Here is a 21,044-nt window from a genome sequence, read left to right as displayed (position 1 = left end):
CCTTGCTTCTAAGTAAAAACAATCATTTTGTCATAAAGAGGTATTGTGACTTTCTAGAAGATGTGTGGTCATCTTGTCATACTCATTTTGGGCCCCCAACAGTAGTTAGCACATGAGACACAGCATAACTGCTTTTTACTCAAATTATTCCCCCAAAGCTTTATTTTGCCCTGTTGCTGCCAAGAATCTAGAAGCACTTTTTTCCTCAGAAAGATCTCCCTTAAATAAGCAGAGAAACAAACAAAAACAAATACAAAATTAAAATGTTTTGGACTGATTTTCCCTTTTAGTACTGTCCAGTAACTCATACTGGCACTAATAATTCTTTTTTTCATCACTTTTAAAAATATTTATTTATTTATTTATTTTGGCTGTGCTGGGTCTTAGCTGCAGCATGTGGGATCTTCGTTGCGGCATGCAGGATCTTCAGTTGCGGCATGCATGCGGGATCTAGTTCCCCAACCAGGGATCGAACCCCGGGCCCCCTGCGTTGGGAACGTGGAGTCTTACCCACTGGACCACGAGGGAAGTCCCTGGCACTGATAATTCTTCACAGAGAACCCAGATTTTTTAGAACACTTAGAATGAATAATCAGTTGAAATGACAACATAGTCTTCAACTACAATACCTTCCATATATGTAGGACTGTTGAGTTTGTGAACCATTATTTAATCTTCACAGTAGTTGTGAAAACAAGCAGGGACCCTTTGGGGCCCGCCCAGGTACAAAAGCCTTTCTAGTTCCCTTGTTTCTTGTTTATAGGAAAAAGGCTTCAGCTTCCTAGACTTTCCCTGTGTCCCAAAGTACAGATTCAGATAGTTAGTGATTAGAACAATAGGGGCACAAGACTCCTAGTTCCTCCTAAAAGGATATACATAAGAACCTGATACAGATCTGAGTCCCATTACAGGAACTAAGGCCCCCACCCAGGTGGAGGATGGTAACTTCAGCCTGAGCACAAGCACAGGGGACCCCAGACTGGTTGGAACCAGAAGGCTGATGATTAAGATTCTTGGAACACCACCCTGTTACCTCACCACCAACCAATCTGAAGAGAGTCAGTCACACACCCTGTGGCTCTCCCCGCAAATTTGCCTTTAAAAACTCTTCCCTGAAACCCATGGGGCAGTTCAGGTCTTTTGAGCATGAGCTGCTCATTCTCTTTGCTTGGCCCTTGTAATAAACATTTCTCTGCTCCAAACTCCAATGTTTCAGTTTGTTTGGCCTCACTGTGCATCTGACACGTGAACTTGGGTTCAATAACAGTTGAATGTGTTATCTACATTTATAGCTGAGAATATTGAGGTTCATAGATGGACATGATTTGTTCAAGGTCACATAACTTGTAAGTGACAGTCCTGAGTCTCCACATCGTCTCCCTCTAAGGTCTATGGTCTATCTACTATCTCACTTAATTTGTCTAAATGAAAGGTGAATATTATTTTAAAATTAATCATTGTATTTAATTGGGCAACTGAACTTCTGTGTCTACGAAATGAACAAGGAAGAAATGAGAAATATCCAAGAGAGTTTATGGAGTTAAGAGTATTGATAAACTGTAGACACAGATTATAGACCCAACAACTGAAACAGCCTTTCTGCAACTGAGAAAAGATTTTTCTTGCCCGTTGTCCTTCCCTGCTTCAGTGAAGACAGGATACTTGCAGTGAGCACACTCTGTGACTTTCTCAGAGTAAGCTAGTATTGGCAGGCCTTGCCCCACCCACACTTCCTTTAACTTGCTGTGTTCAAGATATAAACAAGCCCTTATTTTCCTCCCTGAGCACTGTGGGTCTTAAACTCTTTTCAACAAGCACTTCTTTGGGACGTAATATTCTCCTGCCCTTGAATAAAAGACCAAAGGATACTCCTTTCCAAAGTGAAATAGTCATTTATATCCAGCTACTTAACTCTCCTCTTGTTTCAGAATGGTACAGCTAGCCCACACACACGGGTTATTTTTTCTTCTGCCTTTTAATTTATGAATAAGTAAGTGTTCAGATCAATTATTGATCTTTACATTAACATCATGCTTTACTTTTCTTACCCAGCCTAAATGCCTTTAGACTTATGGGATGGCCTTAGTTAAAAAAAAAGGAGGAGTATAAAATATTGTAATTTAATGTTTTCCATTCTACCCCAGGAAAAAATCTCAATAACTCACTTCCCCCAAGAAAAACACAGCAGTTTGAGAGACCTGTAATTAGGATTAAATTTAGAGTAGGTAGCATGTGGAGACTCAATAATGAAAGATTGGATTCAACCTGCTGTTTACGGAGGCAACTCGGAGGTTAGTTTGTATCAAGTTCTCACTTCCAATTCCAATTTTAACCAGCAATACTTTACTTTTAAGCCTCTGGCACTCTTTGCTGTTGCTATAATTGCTAAATTTGTAGGCAGCAAGAGTTGCAGTGGTGACTGTAATGGACTTTTTCATAGTATAGTGAATCTGTTATTGTATGGTACTATGGGGACACATACCATAGTACCATAGCTATAGGTGGTACCAAGCAGGCATTCTGTGGATGGGATGACAGGCCTGGTGATGTAACAAGAAACAACTAAGGAAATACTTTCTAAAATCTTTCCATGATAAAGGTATTCTTAGCCATTTTTCATGCCTAACTAACCCCAGGTATGGAGACTTTATCAAGTAAGGGTGGATAGTTGAAGTTGGTAGAGAAGGAGTGCCACCATATGCTGAGAGAGAAGAATTACAAGGCTTGAATTCTCACTTGTCTCACTTAGTAGGTTCAGCAGAAACTCTGTGTAGTATTTACATTTCTGCCGCTGCAAAATATATGCTTTCCAATTGCCGCAGATAAATATGTGCTGTACATAAATTCTCTATAGTTTTTCAAGAACCCTGAAGTGTCTGAGATTTACCCTGTTTGCCTGCCACAGTTCCATGAATGCTGGTAGAAGCCAGCAAACTGCTGAGTCAAAGATGAAGGATCATTTATTACTTATAGCAGAAGCAACCAAGTATCAGAAGTTTTGCACCACTTCCCTGAGCCCCAATTCCCACAGGGTGATGTGAAGAAGGCCAGGTGACATCACAGATATTTCAACACAGAAAAGGAAGCTTAGGAAACCCAAACCTTTAATAATGGGCAGTAAGAAATATTGCCCTTTGCTCAAAAGGAGACAGGATCTCCGACTTCTAAGGCTGTAAGCAAACCTGCCCCTTGCTCCAGAGACAGACATTATATCTATTGTCCAAGGTTGTTTCCTACACAAAGGAAAGGGCAGACAGCTACCCCCTTACAAGACAAGCAGACACATGAGAGACCCATGGAGAACTGTCTCCCAAACCTGCAAAGTGTAACTTTGATTTTAACGAACCTGTATTATTGACTAGCACCCCTCTCCAACTTCATTTCATAAAGATTGCATATTAGTCATTTCTTGCTGCACAACAGCATTTTCACAAACCTAGTGGTAATACACATTTATTTGTTATTATCGCACTTCTGTACTTAGGCATCTGGGAATGGCTTAAGTGGCTCCTCTGATTAGGGTCTCAAGACGCAATCAGGATTTTGGCTGAGACTGTGGTCTCATCTGAGGTTCTACTGGGGAAAAACATGCTTTCAATCTCATTTAGGTTGTTGGCAGAATTCAGTTTCTTGAAGTTGTAGGACTGAAGGATTTGGTTTTTCACTTGCTGTGGTCAGAGGCCACCCTCATCTCCGAGAGGCTACCTGTAGTTCCTTGCCGCTTGGGGTTTCCAAACATGGCCACTTGCTTCCTTAAAGCCAGCAAGGGAGAGAGTGAGCAACTCCAGCAAAATGGAGTTAACTACAGTCTATGTAAAACAATCAACGTCATATATAAACCACTACATTTGACATATTCTATTGGTTAGTGTCTTCCATTATGCTTATCAAGGGGGCTGGCTGTTGGCTACTTCAGATAATTTATCTGATAGAGTGAGGAAAAGTCTTTCTAAGGAGGTGACATTCTAGCTGAGACTTCAGACGATGAGGAGTCAGCAGGGATAAGATGCAGGTAGGGGTGAAGAGCATTCTGGGAAGAAGGAACAGAAAGTGGGAAATGTAGTTATACCCGAAGACAGAAAAATATTATCATGCCATTATAACATTGTATTTTACATGTTTTTGAGTGTTTTCTCCATCATACAGTGAGCTGTACAAATTATCTTAGATCTTCAATACCTATTTCATAGTAGACAGTAAATTTATATTATAAATGGATGGATTTATTCACTTAAGAATCATTTTGTTAAGCTTTCAGATACCAGGTACTTCAGAGATACAAAATGACATGTAAAGGCCTGTGCCCTCAATGAACTCACAGGTGTGGAGAGCAAAGTTGCTAACAATTACTAATACAAGGTGGTCAATGCCATTGGTGCTCCTACAGCACTGGAAGAAAGAAAGAAGCCTTGGTCTATTTGGGTGATTTGGGAGACTACATAAAGGTGGCAAAAGTAGCACTGAGTCTTTAAGAATACCGAAATTAGTTGAGGGGCATAAACAGGAAAAAGGCATTTTAGGCAAAGGAATCAGTTTGAGTGGCAAAATAACTGGCTGGTTTGCAAAAAACCCGGCTGGTTTGCAAAAAACCCAAGAAGTTCAGGAGTAGAGAAAATAAAACCAGGAGTATGTGTGGAAAGAGGGATAGCAGGCCAGGAGGCTCATTGAAGTGTCTGTGGATTATATCAAAAAGACAAAGACGCTAACTCTAACGTGCAACACTAGCCAAATGGGATAATTTGAGCATCATAAAGTATAATGATCATAATGGATTAAAAGAATCTGATATGTTAAAATGCATGCATTCATAATGGTACTAATCAAAGAAAATCTTATTGGTTAACATTTGAGGTTGCTAGGGCACCAACTCATTTCTGTGAAATTTGATAACTAAAGTGAAAGAATCCAGCATTCATGCAGACTTTTCTCTACGACCCCTGTATTTCAGGATAACCAATGAGTTGGTGAGGGAAAGTTCTTTTTACAGAGGAATTCCAGGTAATAAAGAAAACTATTGAAGGTATCAGAAATTCACTGTTCTAGCATAAAAGACTTAAGAGATACCAAAATGCAATGTGAAGACTTTTTTTTTGGATCTTTTGATCAGAAAAAAACAACTATTGAATGACATCTTGGACTCAACCAACGACATGTGAATACATACTGAATATTAGATACATAGGAATTATTAATTTTGTTAGATGTTGACAATGGCGATTAAATTAAAAATCCTTATCAGTTGGAGCTGCAGATTAATTTAAGGGTAAAAGCGAAAAGGGGAGGCAGGCGATAGATGAAACTAGATTGGCAAAATGTTGATAATTGTTGAATCTTGGTGATGGCTAGTGAGGGTTCATTACTAAAAGTGGATTCACTTTTGCCTATGTTAAAAAATTTTCCATAATAGTTTTTAAAAAGCAGAGCCAGTGCCTACTACACCACATCATCTTCAGCTGATTTAATGCGCAGGGCTCAGAAAAGGGTAGCAGAATGCGAATCAACAGTTACCCAGCCCACCTCAAACGCTGATAACCCACGGCCAGAGCTCAGTGTGCCAAAGGCTGACGTTCAGGAGCTTGGATTCCTCAGCTCGAACAAGCCCCGCGGAGAGGGGATGTCCGAAATGAAAGCCCCCAACTATTCTAGAAGGTGCTGAGATTTCCCAGGCATTTCCGAAAGAGGCTAACGTAGTGTAACTGGCCGATGGCTGCAGGATTTAAGCAGCAGCCTTTTCCCCAGCCTGCGGCCCCCTGGCCTTGACCCTGGTGGGCGGCTAAATGCTCGTGGCTTGGTCACCGGAGTGAAGTGGAAAGCGAGGCCGTCCCTCTCCCTTCCCTCCTCCCCTCCCCAGGCCTGCCCTTCTTTCCTCCTTTCTTCCCCCTTCTCCCTCCACCCCTCACGCTCCTCTCCTCTGCGCACTTTCCGCACCTTCCGCTCCTGCGCCTCGCCCCACCCCTCCCTTGTCATCACTCGGCTCCTCCTCCCCCAGCCAGCCCCGCCCCTCCCTTCACGAGCCCCGCCCCGTATCTTCGCTCAGCCCCGCCTCTCCTGCTCCTCGCCCCGCCCCTTCCTTGTCGTCACTCGGCTCCTCCTCTCACACGCGAGTCCCGCCCCTCTCTTCTGGATTAGCTGTGTGTCCTCGCTCAGCCCTCGCTCCTCGCGGGGGTTACCATAGCTACCTTGCACACCGCATCTCGGTCTCCCTAGTCGGTCCTGGCTGGCCGCAGGGAAGAGCCGGCACCATGAGTCACGTAGTGACCATCGAAGAGCCCCAGGCCAAGCCGCCGGTGTCTCAAACCCGGTGCAGAGGGAGGTCGGGGCCCTGGGGCAAAGTCTCTGCCAATCGAACATATGATTTCCTATACGGTAAGGGCGGCTCCAGACCTCCCTCCTGAGTTGCCGACTCCTGGGCCAGGTGGGCTTTGAGACGGTGGGACCTGGCCGGGGGCGCGGCGGACAAAAGACGAGCCTCAGGACGGATCCTTTGCCCGCGGTCCTCTTCTGTTGGGTGGGGGCAGCTCCAAGCCCCCGAGGTGGTGGCGCTTTCGCGGGGGTGGGGGAGGTGTCTCGGAGACCACAGGTGCGCTCTGCATCTCAGAGCACTGAGCGGGAACACCTGACTCTTCTCCACCCTCTTGTTCTGATAATTTGCACAGCCTTAAGCAATCGTCCTGAATCCTGTTCCTGGCGTTCTGACTTGGAGATTCACTCAACACTCCCGCATGCAAACTGCGTAAAATGCCCAAAGAGAATGACCTTCCTGCTCCCATTCCCTGGGCAACTCCAAATTTGGCATTCTAGGTAAAGAAGGGCCAGTTTATCTCATCTTTGTTTTCAGGTTTCTCTTTTGTTTTTGCGGTACGCGGGCCTCCCACTGTTGTGGCCTCTCCCGTTGCGGAGCACAGGCTCTGGACGCGCAGGCTCAGCGGCCACGGCTCACGGGCCCAGCCGCTCCGCGGCATGCGGGATACCCCCGGACCGGAGCACGAACCCGTGTCCCCTGCATCGGCAGGCGGACCCCCAATCACTGCGCCACCAGGGAAGCCCCAGGTTTCTCTTTTTATTTAAGCTTATTCTTATCCATCAAAGTGTTGCTTATAAACTAGGTGCACTAGGGCCTTTGGGCCAGTAAAAGCCCCAGTTTATTTTAATGACCTGATTGTTCATTTATGTTCTGTCTCTTCTACTGGACCATAAGTTCCCTGAGTTCTTTAAGTTCTTGTTCTATACATTTTTGTAGGCTTCTCAGCACTTTTTCCAGTGCTGGTACATATGTTAGGTGCTATGTAATTTATTATGAATTATTTGAATTATTGAATTGAATTTACTACTACAATAATTATAATCAGTAAAGCATGATTTTTTCCAGTTTTGCCCTGTCACCCTACTTTTAACCACGTGGTATCTCCTCTGGGAATCCCAGGGTCTCCTTTGGATGAGAATCTTTAGGGTAGCCATTTCTTGGTGTTGGGAATGTGTAATGATTGCTTACCTTTGTATAGTACTTTACAGTTAACACCATTCTTTTATAAATCTTACCTCATTTATATACCATTTTGCATTTAACTTGACTTTAATCCTTTGTATCTCTCAGGTGCCTCACTCGAAGTGCCCACAATACTTTGTCACTTCCCTGAATCTACATTTGTTGATGGATTAGTAGCTACACTAATGCCCTGCTAATTAAAGTCTTTTAAATATGATATATTTTTCCCAGCTTCCAAAAATATTTTATAATACTTCCTGGGTTTATCAAGAGCTCTTTCCTCCTTTTTTTCCCCCCAGAATCTGCAATTTATTATAGTTTTCCCAAAAAGTAATCATCATATTTGGGGTTTGAAACACTTCCTCATCGTCACCATTACTTGGTTGTGACAACTTCCTGTGCTTCTTAGAATTATTTTTACAATATGGGTAAATTGGCTGAGGGGCTCTTTCATGATTTCCATGGAAAAATTTCCCCCATTAAATTCATGGGCTTTTGATAACATTAGGCCTGGGAGCTGAAAGGATTGGTGTTCGAATCAACTGCCAATCAATAAGTTGCCAACTTCTTTATTTTTTAATAAATTTTTTTGAAGTATGGTTGATTTACAATACTGTGTTAGTTTCAGGTATACAGCAAAGTAATTCAGTTATTTATATATATAGTTCAGATTATTTTCCATTGTGGGTTATTATATTTAATTTACAGTAAATCCTTGTTGCTTTTCTATTTTATGTGTAGTAGTTTGTATCTGTTAATCCCATACTCCTAATTTATCCCTCCCACCTCCCTTTCCCCTTTGGTAACCATAAGTTTATTCTCTATGTCTGTGAGTCTGTTTTGTATGTAGATTCATTTGTATTATTTTTCAGATTCCCCACATAAGTGATATTGTGTAATATTTGTCTTTGTCTGACTTACTTTGCCAAGTATAATATTCTCTAGGTTCATACATGTTGCTGCAAATGGCAATATTTCATTCTTTTTCTATGGATGAGTAATAGTCCATTGTGTGTGTGTGTATATATATATATATATATGTGTGTGTGTGTGTGTGTGTGTATATATATATATATATATATATATATCACATCTTCTTAAGCCAATCATCTGCTAATGGGCACTGGGTTGCTTCCATATTTTGGCTATTGTAAATACTGCTGCTATGAACATTGGGGTACAGGTATCTTTTCAAATTAGAGTTTTCATTTTTTTACAGATATATACCCAGGAGTGGGATTAGTGGATCATATGTTAGCTCTAGTTTTTTTTAAGGAACCTCCATACTGTTTTCCATAGTGGCTGCACCAATTTATACATTCCCACCAACAGTGTAGGAGGGTTCCCTCTTTTCCACACCCTCTTAGGAATTTATTATTTATAGACTTTTTCATGATAGCCATTTTGACCACTGTGTGGTGTTACCTCATGGTGGTTTTGATTTGCATTTCTTTAATAATTAGTCATGTTGAGCAATTTCTCATATGCTTCTTGGCCATCTGTATGTCTTCTTTGGAAAATGTCTATTTAGGTCTTCTGCCCATTTTTTGATTGGGTATTTATCTATCTATCTATTTATTTATTGCCACGTTGGGTCTTTGTTGCTGCGTGCGGGCTTTCTCTCTTTGCAGCGAACAGGGGCTACTCTTTGTTGCGGTGCACAGGCTTCTCGTTGCGTTGGCTTCTCTTGTTGCGGAACATGGGCTCTTTGCATGCGGGCTTCAGTAGTTGCAGAATGTGGGCTCAGAGGTTGTGGCACATGGGCCCTAGAGTGTGCGGACTTCAGTAGTTGCAGCACGTGGGCTCAGTAGTTGTGGCACGCAGGCTTTAGGGCATGTGGGCTTCAGTGGCTGTGGCACGCGGGCTTTGTAGTTGTGGCTCGTGGGCTCTAGAGTGCAGGCTCAGTAGTTGTGGCACACGGGCTTAGTTGCTCCGCGGCATGTGGGATCTTCCCTGGACCAGGGATCAAACCCGTGTCCCCTGCATTGGCAGGTGGATTCTTAACCACTGCACCACCAGGGAAGTCCCTGTGTGTTTTTGATATTGAGTTGTGTGAGCTGTTTGTATATTTTGGTTATTAACCCTTTGTTGGTCACATTGTTTGCAAATATTTTCTCCCATTCCGTAGGTTTTTTCAGTTTGTTGATGGTTTGCTTTACTGTGCAAAATCTTTTAAGTTGGATTAGTGCCATTTGTTTATTTTTGCTTTTATTTCTTTTGCCTTGGGAGACTGATCTAAGAAAATATTGCTACAATTTATGTCAGAGGATGTTTTTCCTATGTTCTCTTCTAGGAATTTTATGGTTTCATGTCCTATATTTAGGTCTTTAAATCATTTTGAGTTTATTTTTGTAAATGGTTTGAGGGAGTGTTCTAATTGCATTAATTTACATGTAGCTAGCTGTCCAGCTTTCCCAGTACCACTTGTTGAAGAGACTGTCTTTCCTCCATTGTATATTCTTGCCTCCTTTGTTATAGATTAATTGACCATAGGTACATGGGTTTATTGCTGGGCTCTCTGTTCTGTTGATCTATATGTCTGTTTTTGTGCCAATACCATGCTGTTTTGATTACTATAGCTTTGTAGAATAGTTTGAGATCTGGAAGGGTTATGTCTCCAGTTTTGTTCTTTTTCCTCAGGATTGCTTTGACAATTCTGGGTCTTTTGTGCTTCCATATAAATTTTAGGATTATTTGTTCTAGTTGTGTGGAAAATGTTATGGGTATTTTGGTAGGGATTATATTAAATCTGTAGATTGCTTTGGGTAGTATGTCCATTTTAACAATACTGATTGTTCGACTCCAAGAGCATGGGATATCTTTCCATTTCTTTGAATCATCTTCAGTTTCCTTTATCAATGTTTTATAGTTTCCAGCATACAGGTCTTTTACTTCTTGGTTAGGTTTATTCCTAGATATTTTTTTATTGATGCAATTTTAAATGGGATTTTTTTTTAAACTTTCTGATATTTAATTGTTAGTATAAAAAATGCAACAAATTTCTGTATATTAATCTTGTATCCTGCTACCTTGCTGAATTCATTTATTAGTTCTAATAGTTTTTGTATGGATACTTTAGTGTCTTCTATATAGAGTCGCATGCCATCTGCAAATAGTGACAGGTTTACTTCTTCCCTTCCAATTTGGATACTTTTTTATTTCTTTTCCTTGTCTCATTGCTATGGCTAGGGCTTCCAATACTATGTTGAATAGAGGTGGTGAGAGTGGACATCCTTTTCTTGTTCCTGAATTTAGCTAGAAGGCTTTCAGCTTTACACCATTGACTTTTATGTTGGCTGTGGGTTTGTGGTTTATTATGTTCAGTTATGTTCCCTCTATACCCACTTTGGTGAGAGTTTTTATCATGAATGGATGTTGAATTTGGTCAAATGCTTTTTCTGTGTGTATTGAGATGGTCATTTGGTTTTTGTCTTTCCTTCTGTTAATGTGGTGTATCACATTGGTTGATTTGTGTATGTTGAACCATCCTTGCTACCCTGGAATGAATCCAACTTGATCGTGGTGTACGATCCTTTTTATGTATTGTTGGATTTGGTTTGCTAATATTTTGTTGAGGATTTTTGTATCTATATTCATCAAAGATATTGGCCTGTAATTTTCTTTTTTGCTAGTGGCTTTGTCTGGTTTTGCTATCAGGGTGATGGTAGCTTCACAGAATGACTTTGGGAGTGTTCCCTCCTCTTAATTTTTTGGAATAGTTTGAGCAGGATAGGTATAAATTCTTCTTTGTAAGTTTGGTAAATTCCCGAGTGAAGTCATGCTGACCTGGACTTTTCTTTGGAGGGAGTTTTGTTTCGTTTTGTTTTTTAAATAGAGTTAATTTACAATGTGGAGGGAGTTTTTTTTTTTTTCTAATTACAGATTCTATTTCACCTCAATGATTGGTCTGTTCGAATTATCTGTTTCTTCTTGGCTCAGTTTTGGCAGGCTGTATGTTGCTAGAAACTTGTTCATTTCTTCTAGGTTGTCCAATTTGTTGGCATATAACTGTTCACAGTATTGTCTTATGAGTTTTTGTATTTATGTGGTGTCAGTTGTTATTTCGCCTCTTTCATTTCTTATTTTATTTATTTGGGTCCTCTCCCTTTTCTTCTTGGTGAGCCTGGCTAGAGGTTTGTCAATTTTGTTCCTCTTTAAAAAACAAAACCAAAAAAACAGCACTTGGTTTTATTGATCTTTTCTATGATTATTTTATCTCTATCTTATTTCCTCGCTGATCTTTATTATTTCCTTCCTTCTTCTGACTTTGGGTTTTGTTTGTTCTTCTTTTTCTGTTTTTTTTCCCCCGATGTCAGCTGTTTTCCTGTGGGCTTTTCCAAAAGCAGACCTTGAGGTAAACGTTCATAGGATACTGCTTTATTAAGAAGTACAATCCAAAAGAAACCAGAGATAGGGAAATGTGACTGAGAAGGGAATGTCAGAGAAAATAAAACCATGTGTTACCAAGGTGATTACCACAAAGTTTGTATCAAGTAAAAGTAAAACCATTTTTCTGAGAAGCAGTATGTGTTACTTTGCCTATCGATAATCCAGCCCTGGAGTGGAAGGAGAATTTACCTGCTGGCTTCTGTTTCTCTTTGGTTAAAACTTTGCTTTATGTATCCTCAGTAAGAGACATGTGAAGGTGATATGAATTTCCCATGGATTTTCACGTCTCCAGGTCACAGAGAAAAACTAAGGGGAAGGTGAGGGACACTTGGTGCAGACATGAGGTAAAGAGACACTGGGCTGTGCCTGCTGCTTGGACTGCAACTTGGTTGAGCCAAAACAGAAATTGTTGCTCTGGTTAGTTGGTAGGAAACAAGTTGGCAAGAGCTCCAGACATCTGCAAATTATAAGTTTATGAAATCATGTAAATGAAGTGGCTGATCCAAACATACCAAAACCAGAACCAAACAAAACAGCACTTATCTTCCCCACACTCTCCTGCCCTTTTGATTATTACCTCCCAGAGGGAAAACTTTCAATTCTTTTTAGCTCTTTCTTCTCGTATTTAGTAAAATATTCTTTTCATCTTTTCTTAAAAAAATTTTTTTAATTAAAATTTTTAACCATTTAAAAAATTTAAGTAGAATTAATTTACAATGTTGTGTTAGTTTCAGATGTACAACAAAGTGATTCAGATACATATATATATATATACACACACGTATATACTTTTTCAGATTCTTTTCTTTTATAGGTTATTATTGGATATAGTTTCCTGTGCAATACAGTAGGTCTTTTTTGTTTATCTGTTTTACATATAGTAGTGCGTATATGTTAATCCCAAACTCCTAATTTATCTCTCCCCCCTCATTACCCCCTTTGGTAACCAATAAGTTTGTTTTCTATGTCTGTGAGTCTGTTTCTGTTTTGTAAATAAGTTCATTTGTATCTTTTTTTTTTTTTTTTTTTGCAGTACACGGGCCTCTCACTGTCGTGGCCTCTCCCGTTGCGGAGCACAGGCTCCGGACGCGCAGGCTCAGCGGCCATGGCTCACGGGCCCAGCCGCTCCGCAGCATGTGGGATCTTCCCAGACCAGGGCACAAACCCGTGTCCCTTGCATTGGCAGGAGGACTCTCAACCACTGCGCCACCAGGGAAACCCTGTCCATGTTGCTGCAAATGTCATTATTTCATTCTTTTTTATGGCTGAGTAATAGTCCATTGTATATACATATATATATGTGGGGTATATATATATATATATATACATATATATATATACACATACATACATACACACACAACATCTTCTTTATCCGTTCATCTGTTGATGTTCATTTAGGTTGCTTCCAAGTCTTGGCTATTGTAAATAGTGCTGCTATGAACTTTGGGGTGCATGTATCTTCAAATTAGAGTTTTCTCCAGATAAATGCCCAGGAGTGGGATTTAAGGATCATACGGTAACTCTATTTTTAGGTTTTTAAAGAACCTCCATGCTGTTCTCCATAGTGGCTGCACCAATTTACATTCCCACCAACAGTGTAGGAGGGTTCCTTCTTCTCCACACTCTCTCCAGTATTTATTATTTGTAGACTTGTTAATGATGGCCATTCTGATGTGAGGTGATACCTCATTGTAGTTTTGATTTGCATTTCTCTAATAATTAGCGATATTGAACATCTTTTCATGTGCCTGTTAGGCATCTATATGCCTTCTTGGAGAAATATCTATTTAGGTATTCTGGTCACTTTTTATTGGGCTGTTTGTTTTTTTTGGTATTAAAGTGTATGAGCTGTTGGTGTATTTTGGAAATTAATCCCTTGTTGGTAGCATCATTTGCAAATATTTTTTCCCACTTTGTAGGTTGTCTTTTTGTTTTGTTTATGGTTTCCTTTGCTATGCAAAAGCTTTTAAGTTTAATTAGGTCCCATTTGTTTATTTTTGGTTTTGTTTCCATTACTCTAGGAGATGGATCCAAAAAAATTATTGCTATGATTTATGTCAGAGTCTTCTGCCTATGTTTTCCTCTAGGAGTTTTATAGTATCTGGTCTTACACTTAGGTCTTTAATCCATCTTGAGTTTATTTTTGTATATGGTGTTAGAGAATGTTCTAATTTCATTCTTTTACATGTAGCTGTCCAGTTTTCCCAGCACTACTTATTGAAGAGATTGTCTCTTCTCCATTGTATATTCTTGCCTCCTTTGTCGTAGATTAATTGCCTGTAGGTGTATGGGTTTATTTCTGGGCTCTCTATTCTGTTCCATTGATCTGTATGTCTGTCTTTGTGCCAGTACCATACTGTTTTGATTATTGTAGCTTTGTAGTATAGTGTGAAGTCAGAGAATGTGATTCCTCCAGCTCTGTTCTTCTTTCTCAAGATTGTTTTGGCTATTCGGGGTCTTTTGTGTTTCCATCCAAATTAAAAAAAATTTTTTTCTAGTTCTGTGAAAATGCCATTGGTAATTTGATAGGGATTGCATTGAATCTGTAGATTGCCTTGGGTAGTATGGTCATTTTAACAATATGGATTCTTCCAATTCAAGAACATGGTTTTTCCATCTGTTTCCATCTGTTTCATTCTTTCCATCTGTTTGTGTCATCTTCAGTTTCTTTCATCAGTGTCTTATAGTTTTCAGAGTAGAGGTCTTTTGCCTCCTTAGGTAGGTTTATTTCTAGGTGTTTTATTCTTTTTGATATAATGTAAACAGGATTGTTTCCTTAATTTCTCTTTCTGATATTGCTTTGTTAGTGTATAGAAATGCAACAGTTTTCTGTACATTAATTTTGTATCTAGCAACTTTACCAAATTCACTGATGAGCTCTAGTAGTTTTCTGATAGCGTCTTTAGGATTTTCTATGTATAGCATCATGTCATGTGCAAACAATGACAGTTTTACTTATTCTTTTTAAGTTGGATTCCTTTTATTTATTTTTCTTCTCTGATTACTGTGTCTAGGACTTCCAAAACTCTGTTCAATAAAAGTGGTGACAGTGGGCATCCTTGTCTTCTTCCTGATCTTAGAGGAAATACTTTCTGCTTTTCATCACTGAGTATGATATTAGCTGTGGGTTTGTCATATATGGCCTTTATTATGTTGAGGTTGGTTCCCTCTGTGTCCACTTCCTGAAGAGTTTTTATCATAAATGGATGTTGAATTTTATCAAAAGCTTTTTCTGTACCTATTGAGATGTTCATATGGTTTTTATTCTTCAGTTTGTTAAAGGTGTATCACGCTGATTGATTTGTGGATATTGAAAAATCCTGGCATCTCTGGGATAAATCCTACTTGATCATGGTGTATGATCCTTTTAATGTATTGTTGGAATCAGTTTGCTAGTTATCTTTTGTTTTTTAATTTATTTATTTTATTCTTTTTATTTATTTATTTTTATTTTCATTGCTGCGTGCAGGCTTTCTCTAGTTGAGGCGAGTGGGGGCTACTCTTCATTGCAGTGCTTGGGTTTCTCACTGTGGTGACTTCTCTTGTTGTGGAGCACAGGCTCTAGGCTCACGGGCTTCAGTAGTTATGGCATGTGGGCTCGGTAGTTGTGGCTTGCGGGCTGTAGAGCGCAGGCTCAGTAGTTGTGGCGTATGGGCTTAGTTGCCCCATGGCATGTGGGGTCTTCCTGGACCAGGGCTCAAACCCGTGTCCCCTGCATTGGCACGTGGACTCTCAACCACTGAGAGTGGTTGAGCCCCTGAGATATTTTTAAACCTCTCCTTCTATTCTAAATGATAATCTTGCTGGGTAGAGTATCCTGGGTTGCAGTTTTTTCCCTTTCAGGACTTTGAATATACCATGGCCCTCCCTTCTGGCCTGCAAAGTTTCTGTAGAGAAATCAGCTGATAGCCTTATGAGGTTTTCCTTGTAACTAACTCTTTGTTTTTTTGCTGCCTTTAGAATTCTCTGTTTATCTTTAACTTTTGCTGTTTTAATTATGATATGTCTTGGTGTGGGTCTGTTTGTGTTCATCTTGTTTGGGACCCTCTTTGCTTCCTGTACCTGGATATCTATTTCCTTATTTATGTTTGGGAACTTTTCAGCCATAATTTCTTCAAATACATTCTTGATTCCCTTCTCTCTCTCTCTCTTCTCCTTCTAGAACCCCTATTATGTGTAGGTTGGCATACTTCATATTATCCCATAGATCTCGTATGTTGCCTTTATTTTTTTCATTTGTCTTTCTGTCTGCTGTTCTGATTGAATAATTTGCATTATTCTATCTTCCAGATCACTTACTCATTCTTCTGTGTCATTTAGTCTGCTATTCGTTGCTTCTAGATTGGTTTTTATCTCAGCAATTGAATTGTCTAATTTTGATTGGTTCATCTTTATAGTTTCTAGTTCCTTGTTACAGCAATCTGCATTTCTATTGATAATCTTTCCTAATTCCTTTAGCATTTTTATTACCTTCTTTTTGAACTCAAGGTCTAGTAGACTGGTGAGGTCTGTTTCATTATTTGTTCTTTCAGGGGATTTCTCTTGTTCTGTTGATTGGAAATAGTTCCTATGCTTTTTAATTTTACTTAACTTTCTCTGTCTATGAATTTAGGAGAAACAGCTATCTACTGTGGTCTTGAAGGGGTGTTTTTATGTGGGATTGACCCTGCAAAGACGGTATGTCTCCAGTATTTTTGGTGCAAGGGCTGGTTTTGGTATGGATGCCAGCCACATTTTTCCTCAGGGTGTGCTGGTCGTTACCCCCTTGATAGGGGGTGTGCTTGGTGTTGTCATATCTAGAGCCTGTGCTGGATGTGAGGCAGGGCTTCCTCTCTGCTCCGTGGCTGTCACCGTACTTTTGGGGGTGGGGCCTGCTCCCCAGTTGTTGGAATAGATGGCCTGAGGATTGGGTTCGATCAAGCTCCGTAGCCCTTGAGTGTGCACCCTGTGCCAAGGGAGGTAAATCCTGAAGCAAATGAGGCCCGTGTGGTCACAGAAGATCTGTACACCAGTTGTGTGGGCATCCGTGGTGCCACTCAGAAGCAGTCTAAGTTCACGTCCCTTTCTCTGGTGTTCATCCCAGATCTAGTGCAGGGCTGTGGTGTGGAGTGGGTGGGGCTGGGGCATTTGCTAGGCTGGGGCTGGCGGTCAGGTTGTGGTTGCAGGAGTTGAGCTGGCTGCTTTGCCGCCTGAGATCTGGGCTGCCTCTGTGGCAGTCTTTTCCCAGGACCGTTATTCCCCAGACGTAGTGCTAAGCTGTGGTGTGGAATGGGCAGAGCCTGGGCTCTCTTGCTGGGAAATGAACTGCTGCATACCCCTGCCCGGGGCCTGTCTGCCCGAGATTCAGTACTTAGCCCCTTCACACTCTTGTGGTGCCACCAGGTACACAGGCTGACAATTTCTGCCCAGCTAGACCCACTGCCCCTGTGCGTGCACTTATAATGGGCTCTGCAGGGCCCCCCAACCCCGATAACCTCCCAGGCCCTCTGGTCTGTCGCTGCATAGCTAGGCCAGGTCTCTGCCCAGATCTCATGCCAAGCTGTGATGTGGACTGAGTGGGGCTAGGGCATCCGCCCATTTGGATTGGGAAGTGCAGTGAGGTTGCAGCCACCAGTGCAAGGCTGTCTCATCCCTGATTGTTAGCAAGCCAGCACACATGCAGTCCTATCAAGTAGAGTCTAGACTTCTTCAGTCTTTCTGTCTGTCTCAGTGAATTTCCCAGCAGGCAAGGGGGCTTTACTCCTCTGTGCAGGAATCCCAGGAATTGGATGCCCAAACTGTGGCTTGATCTACTCACTCCCCAGAGTGAAGGTCCAACCATGTGGACCTTTTCTTCCTTTCAGATCCCTCCCAGGGATGCAGGTCCTGATCTGGTACCTTTTTTTCCCATCATACCCAGTTACATGGAGATCTTTATTGCAGCTTTGGTTGTATAGCAGTTCTTCTGCCAGTTTCCAGTTAGTTTTCATTGAGAACTGTCCCACATGTAGATATATTATTGATGTGTTTATGGGGGGAGATGAGCTCCATGTCCTCCTACTCCACCATTTTGATCCCCTCAGTTGCTGACTTCTTGAAGCCTTGGTATCCTTTTCTATAAAATGGAGGCCTAGTGCCGACCTCATTGGGTTTTTTGAGGATTAAACGGAATATTGCACATAAAGCACTTAATAACTGTCTAGGAGTAAGCAAGTAATGACCTGGTGACTGCTGTTACTTGGGCATCTCAGAGGCCTCTCCACTGCCATTTGAGCACCGTTTTAGGCTATGTTGTAGAATGTGTAGTCACAAATCATAGAGTACTGTGTCATTATCTTTTATAGATGTAAAAATGTTCCTGTAGATATCATGTCTTCACACTCCTTATGGAAATAAGAGGAGAATGGTTTATTATTTATTATTCAGACTTAGGAGAAATGTGGGTTAAATTAATTTCAGTTGACCAGCACAATTGCAACCACTGACCCAGTGATATCGAGTTGAGAAGTGATGGAAACTGGGCTGATTAGGAATGAAGAGACCACATTTTATGGCCTCAAATTATAGGCTACTGAATTTGAAGACAGAATGAATGCACCTGTTTAAACAGAAGAATGACTATAGCTTCAACATCTCTGATACACTGGAAATAGTATAGGACAAAGTGAAATTTCTACATACTCTTATTTTAAATGATTTAAAAGAAATCACTGGGTCAGTGGTTGCAGTTGTGCTGTTCGTCTGCAGCTGGGTAACTGAGGAGTCATTAGGTTCTGGAAATTGACTTACATCATCTAAATTCAAAAGAGATTTATTTCTAAATCACAATACCAATTTAATAATTTCTGTGGAGAAATATATGTTACCAAGATGTCTAGACTAGTTGGTCAGGGTATTTGTTTCTCAAGAGATGTCTACTTGATAAATCAAGTCTGTATCTGAAGATCGCTTGTGAACTTAATGTCAAATTGTTTGATTTTAAGGGGTAGTATAATCAGTCATGAATATTCTTTGTCACTTTAGAGATATATCTAACAAACCCATACTTATAGCAGCAGGGCAATCTTTTTTGAACTGGGAGAAATAACTTAGTCCCATCTTAAGAGGTGAATTCTAAAAATAGCTGATCTTCTTTATCTCTGATTAGAGAATGACATTTTCTTAGCCTGTTTACCAGTTATGGGTGATACACTGTTAAGAGTTTGTATCTCTCCTGTGAACTGAATATAGGAGATAGTGCCCAAAGTTATTGTTTCTTTCCCTCGGAAATGGGTGTTGTGTGTATATACATGGTCTTTCTTCTTGCAGTATTTCCAGGACTATCCAGACCCAGAAGGTGGTTTGTTCATAGGAGAGAAGAGAGCCTATTTAGGCTATGGTGCTTGAAAACATGTTCAGCCTTCTTTTTGCATTCTGATTCTATTAACTGACTTTGGAATACACAGAAAATAAATGCATCTCATAGACCCTCACTGGTGGTAGAGTAATAAGGCTATGAGCTGCTGCAGAGCTAGGCAATATCTAAGTTTTCTAATTTGTTTTCCAATTAAGAAATTATATTTCTTTACTATTATTCTCTGCCTAGGAGTAGATATGTTCTATTCCTTACACTACCTTATTGTTTATTTCACAGATCCATTGTTTATCGTGTCAAGTGAGAAAGAACACAACCAGGCAAACATTCAGGCCACCCTGATTCGAAGCAGACTGGTAGGTCTTATTCATCCACTAAGGTAGCCTAATGGACCTGAACCATCTAGTTTGGCTAACTGCGCTGATCAGATTGACTAATCACCAAATCTCCACTGGATTTTGTATTCTGCAGAAATTACTTTGCCACGATTACCAGGGGACAAAGTATCTTAATACTTGTGGCCCAGTGTGAGGATTAACTAACTAATAGTGAATAAAGGACCCATTATAACCTAAGTTATTTCAATGAGAAAAGTAATATATGCCTGTGTTGAAAGAGTTCAAATAGTACAAAAGCTTATATGGTATAAAATAAGTGCTACCCTTAGCCCTCTTCACATAATCATCCATTAGCATCAGTTTCTTGAGTACCCTTCTAGAGACAGTCTATGCATATACCAATAGCAAATGTCATATACACTGTTTTGTGCCTTTAAAAAGTTTGCAGTAGTAAAATACTTCAGAAAATCTGATGATATAATTTTGTCCTTTTTCCCCCTGCCTTCCTGTCCTAACATTAGAGAAGGGTTCCCAGGTATAGAACCATGTTCAGTAGCCTGTTTCATTATCCAAGATATTCTGTATATTGGAGCAAGGCAGATCCTGTTCCATCATTCATCAGTCGGGACTGGAAGGGACATGAGGAGAGACACAAAGAAGCCCTCCGGAAACTTGCTGTGTAAGTGTCAGGTAGCTTCAGCTGCTACTCATGTTTTTAATGAATGCATTTTTCTTCTTAAAAATTTTATTTATTCATTCTGTATTATTTTAAAATACACAGGGACTTCCCTGGTGGTCCAGTGGTTAAGACTTCGCCTTCCAATGCAGGGGGTGCAGGTTCAATCCCTGGTCAGGGAACTAAGATCCCACATGCTTCGTGGCTAAAAAACCAAAACATAAAACAGAAGCAATATTGTAACAAATTCAATAAAGACTTTAAAAATGGTCCACATCAAAAAAAAAAAATCTTAAAAAAAAATGTACAGTTGTGATGTTATACCTAGACCAGTTGAGCTCAAATTCACATTCTTAAGCCCTTTGACCAAAACAAGCCTGATTCAGGAGCAATGGTTATAGGTTTATTGGTTAGTAGATGTTCTCCAAAGGTTGGAGTGCATATGTATATTAAGTGATAACTTACCACCAAAAATAGAAGTGAACGCGTTTGTTGTTTCTTTGATTCATCTTAGAAATTGCAAGTGTACTTTTCTGCTAGTATCCAAATACGCTTTTTGGACACTTGCAGCCAAGGCACCTTCAGAGACAGATCTCTTGAATTGCTTATTCTTTTAAGGAATATTTACAAATTCATACCTAGTAAATTTCTTTTAAAATGCTCCCTTACAGCCTAGACATAAAACTTCATTTTTTAAAATTTTGTAATTCTCATGTGCTATTAACTAAAAGTGAGTAGTTTCGTATGTGAGATTTCATAAGTCTACTCATTTATTAGCTTTCAGTTCCACTTGTTGGCTCCTGGTTTCCTGGCTCAGGG

The 21,044-nt window shown here is 40.3% G+C and overlaps 1 protein-coding gene across 1 annotated transcript in view; it reads left to right on the top strand.

The window, feature by feature from the left end:
* The first annotated feature begins 6,185 nt into the window (after positions 1-6,185).
* CFAP91 (cilia and flagella associated protein 91) overlaps positions 6,186-21,044 on the top strand; it is a 145,398-nt gene continuing 130,539 nt past the window's right edge. The window contains exons 1-3 of the mRNA XM_082655585.1: positions 6,186-6,366; positions 19,491-19,567; positions 20,071-20,228. Coding sequence (XP_082511711.1) covers positions 6,243-6,366; positions 19,491-19,567; positions 20,071-20,228 — 359 coding nt within the window. The 5' untranslated portion in view covers positions 6,186-6,242. The remainder of the gene's footprint in view (positions 6,367-19,490; positions 19,568-20,070; positions 20,229-21,044) is intronic.

Source organism: Grampus griseus (genome assembly GCF_964374135.1).
Source record: "Grampus griseus genome assembly, chromosome: 5".
Taxonomy (NCBI): Eukaryota; Metazoa; Chordata; class Mammalia; order Artiodactyla; family Delphinidae; genus Grampus; species Grampus griseus.
This window is presented reverse-complemented; position numbering and strand designations above follow the sequence as displayed.